At 58.9% G+C, this 9,267-nt stretch overlaps 1 protein-coding gene across 1 annotated transcript; it reads right to left on the bottom strand.

Moving 5' to 3' along the window:
- Window positions 1-497: 497 nt before the first annotated feature.
- Window positions 498-5,249, bottom strand: AQP8 (aquaporin 8; the record flags this gene model as incomplete). The annotated part of the gene is made up of 5 exons (XM_083872301.1): window positions 498-540; window positions 855-989; window positions 2,278-2,492; window positions 3,018-3,144; window positions 5,008-5,249. 5 exons carry the CDS (start codon window positions 5,247-5,249, stop codon window positions 498-500), a joined length of 762 nt encoding a protein of 253 aa, XP_083728427.1.
- Window positions 5,250-9,267: the final 4,018 nt, after the last annotated feature.

Genomic DNA, 9,267 nt, shown 5'->3' with positions numbered 1-9,267 from the left:
CTGGCAGGGCAGGGATGGCCCACACTCGCCCTCCTGATGGCCCGAGGAGCCGGCGACAGGGCTGTCCCCAAAGCTCCCCTCTCCTGCCACCCTCGGGGGCTCATCCCTGGGGCAGGAGCTGCTCGGTGTCATCCTGGCCAGTTCGAGAAGGGGCAGCAGTGCCCACCCAGAGGGCACAGGGCTCCCTGGCTCTGCGGGTGCCCGGGCACGGCTCTGGGGGCTCAGGGCTGTGCACGGGCAGTGCCAGGGCAGCCCGGGGCTCCAGGACACCGGGGCTCTCAGGGGATGCTCCTGTGAGTCACGGCAGGGCTGGCAGAGCCTGGGGACAGGGCTCGGCTGGGAGATTTCCATCCTCCCGCCAGCAGCAGAGGGTCTGTGGCTGCCCCGCGGGGGCCGGGTAGATGCTGAGGGGGGCAGGATGGAGGGGAAGGAGCAGAGGCAGGAGGCTCCACACCGGCTGTGCTGGGCTGCCCTCGGACGGGACCCGGTGCCCACTGTCACTTCAGGAGCAGACGAGTGGCCTGGTCACCCAGCAGGAGCCTTTGGGGAGGTAAAAGAGACAGAAATCGGGGTCACTGTTTCTGCCAAGGCAAGGGTACAACAAGGACACGGGGACAGCAGCAGCCTGGGGCCGATTCATCACACAAGATAAAGGCGAACATGAGGTGACGCAGGCTGGACCTTCACTGTCACCCTGTCCTCATGGGAGGGAAGAGGGAAAGGAATCTCCAGCCCTTGGACATCCCTCTGGAAAAGCAGCTGCTTGGAGCCTTCCCCGGAGGAGGAGGCAGCAGCACAGGGGGCACAGAGAGGGTCAGCCTGTCACTGCCAGTGTCACTGCAGGTGTCACCTACCTGACCAGCGCCCCGACGAGGAGGGCCGCCACCATGGGCCCCACCCAGTACACCCAGTAGTAGTCCCAGTAGTTTGCCACCAGAGCCGGCCCGAAGGCTCGGGCTGGGTTCATGCAGGCTCCGGACACGCCGCCCCTGGCAGGGAAACAGAGCGGCTGCATCATCCCGCCGGGACACGGGGACAGCTCCCGCCACTCCGCGCTGGGACGGGGCAATGAGCAGGGTGGGGCAGCAGCATCCCCCTCCCGGGGCTCCTTCCCGGGGCAGCTCGGACCATCCTGGCTCCCATTCCGCACGGCCGCTCGGTGCAAGCCCAGGGGTGGGGCAGCAGAGCCCATTCCTGTGGGGCACCGGCAGCCAGGGGAGGGCTCCGCACACGGGAGCGGGGCGGGAGGGATTACGGCAATTACAGCTTAAAGGGGTAAATATTTGCCCAGGGGTTTGTGCTGTGTGTAAACACGGCACGGGGTCCTGCCAGAGCGGTGGGCGCTGCTGTAACCCAGCACTCCGTTAACATTAATTCTCCGCCGATTCCGTGTGCTCGTTATCCCGTCACGGTGGCACCGGGATGAGCCCGGCAGGGCTTGCAGCGGCCGCGGGGACACGAGGGACACAAAGGGGCACAAAGGGACACAAAACCCTCTTGTTTGCTCAGGGCTTCCCACGGCAAACACAGCCCGGGCCGCCCTGGCCCCGGTGCCACGTGCAGGGACGAGCCGGGCTGCTCCTGAACCCAGCCCGTCAGCTTTCCCAAAACTGCCAGAGCACCCACTGAGCTCATTTGCCGACCTTCCTGCTGTGTTTGGCATGCCTCGGTTTCCCTGGGCAGCAGGGCCCGTGCTGTGCTGCAGGAGGGCAGGTCTCGTCCCATCCCACCCCACCCCATCCCATCCCATCCCATCCCATCCCATCCCATCCCATCCCATCCCATCCCATCCCATCCCACCCCACCCCATCCCATCCCACCCCATCCCATCCCATCCCATCCCATCCCATCCCATCCCACCCCATCCCATCCCATCCCACCCCATCCCATCCCATCCCATCCCATCCCATCCCATCCCACCCCATCCCATCCCACCCCATCCCATCCCATCCCACCCCATCCCACCCCATCCCATCCCATCCCACCCCATCCCATCCCATCCCATCCCACCCCATCCCATCCCACCCCATCCCATCCCATCCCGCTCCACCCAGGAGCCGGGCACTGTCTCCTCCCTGGTGCAGCTGCTTGGGGTGGGATTTGGTTTTCCAACCTTTCTGACCCTTTCCATCCTTTCTAACCCGACGGAGGGTGCTCAGATCCGCCCCCGGCTGGCAGCACCAGCCCCACCCCACAGCCCAGGGTCCCCTCCTGGGCCTGGTGACAGCAGCCCTGCAGCGATGTCCCTGTGGGGACCCTGCGGGGACTGGGACTCACCCCGCCAGGCTGGCGGCGGTGACGGCAAGGCCGATGCACAGCGGGGCCAGCGGGCTGCGGGTGCTGCCGTTCACGGCTCCCATGCACACCACCAGCAGCAGGAAGGAGCTCAGCACCACCTCGGCCACCAGGACGGCGGGGACCTGCTCGTCAGCCGCGATGCCGTCGAAGGCTCCTCCGCTGGCGTTCCCGAAGCGCTGGCTCGGTGTCACAGCCTGCGGGGACAGCCGGGGGTGCCTGTCGGGGCCAGCCGTCGGTGCCCTGTGCCGGCAGATGGGCTCGCTGTCGGGGCAGCGTGGGCGGCGGGCGGCTTAAAGAGGAGCTAAACTCGCCGTTTGCCGGAGGAAAGGCGGCCCCGGTGCCTGGCAAGGCGGGCTCGTTGGGGAAGGCTCCGGGCACCTCTCAGGGCACCACTCCCGGTGGGGCGGGGGGAGACCCCCCGGCCGCCTCGGTGGGGACAAAGCCCGCGGGGCTGTAGTGCTGGGAATGGGCATCCCCGAGCCCGAATGGCCCTGAGGGCACAGTGCTGGGGGAACGAGCACAGGGAAACGCCCCAAGGGAACCTGGCAGCGCTGCAGAGCCACCCCGAGCCCTGCCGGGCCTCTGGAGGGCACAGCAAACCCCTGGAGAGCTTCAGTCGATGATCCCAACCCCAGAGCCCAGAGGCCAGGCCAGCTCTGGCAGGGCAGGGACAGTCCCTCTGCCCCAGCCCTGCCTGGGGACACCCCCTGGGGCCGTACCTTTGCCAGCCCGGCTCCGATCATCCCTCCGCAGAGCTGGGAGAGCCAGTAAGGGATGAGCATGGTCATGTGCAGCCCCCCGAGCAGCCACACGGCCAGGGACACGGCGGGGTTGAAGTGGCCTCCGCTGCCAAGGAGAGAGGAGTGTCAGCAGGGGGGTCACCCCAGCCAGGGGTTCCCTCCCTGGGCTCACCACAGCCTGGAACCACTAAGGCTTTTCCAGTCCTGCAGTGCTGCAGAAGGGCAGGATCCTGCTGTTTCCTCTCCCTGCAAAGCAGCAGGGTGGACGCTCAGTCTGAGGGACAGGATTTGGGGTCACTGAGGTGCTCCTGGGACCTGCTGCAGCACTGGCAGAAGGGATCCCACAGAGCTGCAGGGATGCCCTGGTGGGGCTGCAGCCCGGCAGGACACACGTCCCCCAGGGGACAGGGACCAGGGCTGCTGGCCTGGGCCCTCAGTACCAGACCTAAATCCTTCACCTGGAAAAGCACAGGCAAGTCAGACGCAGAGACCCTCTAATTAAAAGTGATTACCATGAGACACAGGTTAATGAACAGGTTTCATAACTGATCAGGCTGATAATTGCTGCTGATGAGTCAGAGAGTCTGGGAACGATAACCACATCTGACTCCTCAGCTGGGATCAAACCCCTCCAGGAGAGCAGGGAGCTCTTCAGGGATGCTGCCCTGGCTGGACACGGCTCCACTGCCAACACCCTGGGCTGGGAGGGAGCCTGGGGGCTGGGGAGAACCTGGACCCCACCTGGGGGAGCAGCCAGGCTGGGGAACCCTCTCATCTCCCAAGCAGGGCTCCTCTCCAGCCTCCCTGGGCACAATCCTTCCCTGGGAGGGTGGGCAGGCCCTGGCACAGGGTGCCCAGAAAAGCTGTGGCTGCCCCTGGATCCCTGGAAATGTCCAAGGCCAGGTTGGACAGGGCTTGGAGCAGCCTGGGACAGTGGAAGGTGTCCCTGCCCAGGGCAGGGGTGGAACTTGGTGGGATTTAAGGTCCTTTCTATTCCAAACTATTTCAGGATTCTGTGTGACTGAAAGGCCAAAATATCTGATTTTAGGCCAAAATATCCCCCTGTGCAGGATCCTGATCTGGCTCCTCCTGGCTTCAGAGCACATGGGGGACCCCCAGACCCCTCTGCAGCCCCTCACCATAAAGCTCCCCTGTCCTGCTGCCCTGGTTTCACCACCCAGGGTTTGGGGTGCAGGGGAGTCCATCTCAGCTCTGCCAACATCGGCACTGTGGGTCGGAGTCCCCACGGCACAAACCTCACCCTGGGCTGTTTCCCCTCCTATCAGGCACTGATAAATTATCAGTCCTGTTGCTCTGGACCCCAGGGTTTGCCCATGATCCTGGCCAAGCCACCCTGGAGAATCCCACCTCTGGGCTGTGTGCAGCTGACACAAGGGAAGGGAAGGAAATTCTCCAGGGACTCTTTCAGCTTCTTCCTTGGGGATAAAGCTGTATCTCAGCACCACACAACATCTTTTTCAATGAGCAGATTTGTTGAAATATTGCTTTTGAGTAATTGAAACCACTTTTTTTTTAACCTGAAAATACCCAGAGGAGGAGCACAGTTGGGTCAAAATGTTTTGCTCTGACATCCTTGTGAAAGGAATCATGTCAGCTTCACAGAGAATCATAAAATAACAGAATGGTTTGGGCTGGAAGGGCCCTTAAGTATCTCCTAGTTTCAGCTCCCAGAAGAGAATGTTCTTGTTTCGGCCAATTTTTATTAAAAGGGGCTAAAAATTGAAACACTGCAATCCAGAGCCAGGTGAGCCCCAAACCCACAGTGTTTCAGGCACCACCAAAGATGCCACCACTGATGCCACCACCCCCCAACGGGCCCGGCTTCCAGCCAGGGGCTCCATGGCAAGGCAGGGGTGCTGCAGGATTTGGGCAGGGAAGAGCCTGGAGGCAGATCCATGGGCACCTCCCCTGCCCACCTGCAGCTGCAGGAACCGTTTGTGTCCCTTACCTGATGTTCCCCAGGACGGTGACGGTGACCCCCAGGGCCAGCCCGTGTGCCAGGGCTGGCTGCAGCCTCCCTGTGCCCCCAGAGTCCTCCAGCACAGCCAGGCAGCCAATGAAGATGAAGAGGGCAGTGCCCAGCAGCTCGGCCAGGCAGGGGTGGATGTGACGCTCGTACCAGTGTGGCTGCGAGGGCTGGGGCTTCACCTCCATGTCCATCACCTCCTGCACCAGACACGGACCAGCCATGGGATGCTGGAGGCAGAGCCTGGATGTGCAGGACCCCAGGAGGCTGCCAGGCTCCCCCCTGAGTGTCTGAAGAGGCAGCTCTGCACGGGAGGCTCTAAATACAGATTGGATTTGCATTGCTAAGAAAAAAAAGAGGGGTCATAAAAGCTGTTGGGCCGGCCCCCAGGGATATCAAAGCTCGTTATCACTGCCAAGCCTTGCTTCAAGGCTTGGGTTTTTTTCCTCTGTTGCTGTTGATGGTGTAGTTTTAGGGAGTTCTGCCAGGATTCAGGATGTGGCTCCTGCCATGCACACACCTGGAGTGTGGCACCTGTGCTCAGCCCTGGGGCCTGTCAAGGGGCAGCACTCTGGGAAGCAGCTGATGCTGCCATCCCAACATCCCAGACTGGTCCAGGTGGGAAGGGACCTCTAAGGAACTGGAAAATCCCGTGCCAACCCCCATCCTGGGCAGGGACACCTTCCCCTACCCCTTCCAACCTGGCCTAGGACACTTCCAGGGATCCAGGGACAGCCACAGCTGCTCTGGGTGGCCTGTGCCAGGGCCTCCCCACCCTGTGAGTGAAGACCATCAGTCAGAATTCCTCTAAAGCTCAGGCCACATCCTGCCCAGAGATTCCAAGGCTGGGGGTTCATGTGCCTCTTGCTCTGCTCTCAGATGAGGATGTGGGTGATGGTGCCAAAGGGATCCATCCAAAAGCCACTCCAAAAGCTGGCACTGATCAAACATTGATCAAACCCTCCCTAAATCCTCCTCATCCCAGCAGGGATCACTGCCTGGAACACCAGATCCAGGCAGGGCAGAGGGAATAAGGGGGGACTCCCAGGCACCAGCATCTCACAGCCCACAGCTCCCTGCACGACCAGCAAGGGCTCCCCTGGGAGAGGTTTGAACTGGGGCTGAAGGAATCTAGATGTAGCTGATCTTTGGAGTATTGATTGTGAGGATGAGTGTCACACATACCCAGTGACAGGCACGGCCCTAGGTGATCCCAGGGCAGCTCCCTGGAGCAGCAGGAATGTGCCCACAGCCCAGGGATCAGCCCAGCCCTCCAGGGATGGGCCCTGCAGCCTTGAGCAACCTCCTGCAGCCCCGTGTTTGTGGTGGCTGATTGAGGACTGGGGTTTATAGGAACTCTTCTCTCTCGTAAGCAGGGTAAAGAACTGGTTTATGATGTTGTCACAAGGCACTGGGGATGGAAAGGAAATTTCCACTTGCCTGTCCCTGTGGCCACACCACAGACAAGGGTCAGGCAGGAGAATCCCAGTAAAGGCACCTCTAAAAGAGCCTCCATCAACCCATTTCTCTTCCCAAGAGCTTACTTCATGCAGCCAAGATGTCTTGGATCAGCTTGTGGATATCCCTGGGATGTCTGTAGGAGTGAGAGCTGGGTTTGTCTGGTCATTGGGGTCCCCATGAACCCTGGGACCTGTGGGACAGGGAAATACCTGATTCAATCCTGGCAGCTCCCAGGGCCAGCTTCCACCAGCTCCATGGGATCCATCTGTCACCACAGCTCCCAGCATGACCAGCCAAGTGCTCCTTTGGGGAGAATTTTAATTTGGGCAGAAGGAATCCAGATCTCATTTATTTTTGGGGCACTTATTATGAGAGATTAATGTAACACATATCCAGATTTCAGCTGGTCCCTCCTTGCAGCAGCTCTCACGGCGCCACACAGGCACTGACAGGAGCTGAGCTGTCCCAATCCCAGATCCCCAGTGCCACCAGCAGCATGGGTAGCTCCCAGGAGCACCAGGACATGTCCCTGGCCAGGGAAAAGGCAACAAAGTGGCTGAGCCAAGTGCTGCTGCCACGTCTCTGGCACAGGAACGCTGCCCAGGGCAGTGCCACTGCATCCAGGCTCTGTCTCCCAACAGTGGTGGCTTCAGAGCACGGCAAGGTCACAGCCCAAACGCCAGGATTAACCCCCTGTCCTTGGCTTTTAAACATTTACCACTCTCGAGGGAGTGCGAGATGTTTGCCTGAGCCTTGCAGAGGAAATGCTCCACATTCAGGTGACAAAGGCATTAATTATTGCTGAGCACGGGTCTGGAACAGGACAAAGCAAAAGCACAGCCTGGAGGGAAGGGTTTCCCTTCGGTGGCAGCTTCAGCCTCAGCACCTGCCTCGAGTTCAGAGGTGCCAGGGACAGGCAAAGGCAAGAGCCCAGCTCTGAGCAGCCTCTGCCCCTCAGGGAGGAGATGAAATCCTCCAGGTTTGCTCAACAGGATCCAGGGAAGCTGTGCCCGTGGGAAAAGGCGTGGGGATGAGAACAGATAAATCTGTTCATATCAGCAGACACTTATTTTTGTCCTTGTTTGGGCTTGCACCGATTTGTTAGATAAGTGACAATAGCAACTGTGTCAATTAGTACAGGAAGTGGTGGCACCAAACAAGTCAAGGCTTCCTAAAATAGTTTTTAGGAATCACAGAGAACGTTTCCCTAATCCATCTCCCTGGGCAGGAGGGCCAGAATTACCCCTGTTTTATCCACCTCCTGTGTTTCACTCCTCTCATTTCATGGTGCAGATCTGCCACCTTTCCTTTGCTTTTCCCTACAAAGCAAAGCACCCAAATGAGGGTCTGTGTAGAAAACCGGATTTGGGGCTTGGATGATCTTTAATGTCCCTTCCAACCCAGACCATTCTAAACCCAAACCACCCAAACTCCAGAGAACACTCAAGCAGATGCTAAAGAACATCACCAAGTATTGTTAACACTCAGTCACAGAATCCCAGATTGGTTTGGCTTGGAAGGGACACTGAAACCCACCTGTGCCCACCCTCCCAGGGAAGAATCTCATCCTAAAATCCAATCTAAACCTCCTCTGTCCATTTGAAACCATTCCCTCTTGTCCTGTCACTCCATGCCCTTCAAATCCTTCAAGTGCTCTCTGTGAATCGGTGCTGGTACATTTTAAAGACCAGAATTCCAGCTGCTATCTATAAAAAAAAAGTTATTACAAAGCATCCTGGTGCTACACAACGTGGCGCTGCAAGGAAAGACCCCGACAAATCCAGCATGGGGGGTCAGCTCTTTGAAAGAGCCATAAAGAATCAAAGCAGCTCCTCTGCCACTGCCTTATCTCCCCGTATTTATCTCGGAGCCTGAGAGTCCCCGGGATTACACAACTGAAAGAGAACTTGCAGAGCGATTTGCAGCTCGTAGCTGTGGCACAGGTGAGGTGACCTCTGCCCCTGCAAAGAGCCCACATTGTGTAAGAGTTTTCCTCAGCGCAGATGGAAATTTCCAGGGATTCTCAGTGCAGACTGAGCTGGAGAACGGGGATGGGTTTGTGTCAGCTCTGCATGCACAGACTGGTGTTTGAGAGGGGAAAATGACCATCCAAGCAGGATGAAGCCGTTCAGACCTTAATTCTGGTATTTCACATTCTTAATTCTGGTGTTTAGCATGGAAATCCACCAAGCTCCCATGGAAGGGATGGATGCTCCTGGTCCCACACACCCCTGCACATCTTCCCTGCAATGACCTGGCCCCTGGTCAGCTCCTTGGCTGTCCTGTCTGCCCACACACATTTCCATCCTCAATAGCCACATTCTCCTGTGCCCCAGCAGCCCGGAAATATCGTGTAAACTCAAAATGGGGAGGTGGTAACTCTGCAGAGGGGCTGACACACCGTGCGCTGAGCCAAGCACTGCTTTTCATTCAGCTCCTAAAGCTGGGCAGGAACTAAATAATTTAACTTCCTGGAAGGCAACTTCTTTTATCCATCTGTGAGGAGTGAGCAGGCAGTGCTCAGGGATGGGTAACGTGGATGGAACACAGGTGCAGGGCAGGGCTATCACCCAAAGCAAGGATCGACAGCCAGGACCGAGCAGGGACAGGAGCTCCTGGCTCCTGGTGGAACAACCAGTGACTGGCAGCTCACGGGCAGGACCACTGGAGTCTGTCTCACTTTGCCATGGGCACAGGACTCAGCCTCCTCCTGGGCAAAGCTTCCCATTCCATTCCTCATTCTGGGGAGCTCACCCTGAGCAAGGCTCCTCTGGACAAAAC

This window comes from Zosterops lateralis (assembly GCF_965231275.1).
Source record: "Zosterops lateralis genome assembly, chromosome: 15".
Taxonomy (NCBI): domain Eukaryota; kingdom Metazoa; phylum Chordata; class Aves; order Passeriformes; family Zosteropidae; genus Zosterops; species Zosterops lateralis.
The sequence above is the reverse complement of the archived record's forward strand: the minus strand, read 5'-3'. Positions and strand labels throughout refer to the sequence as shown.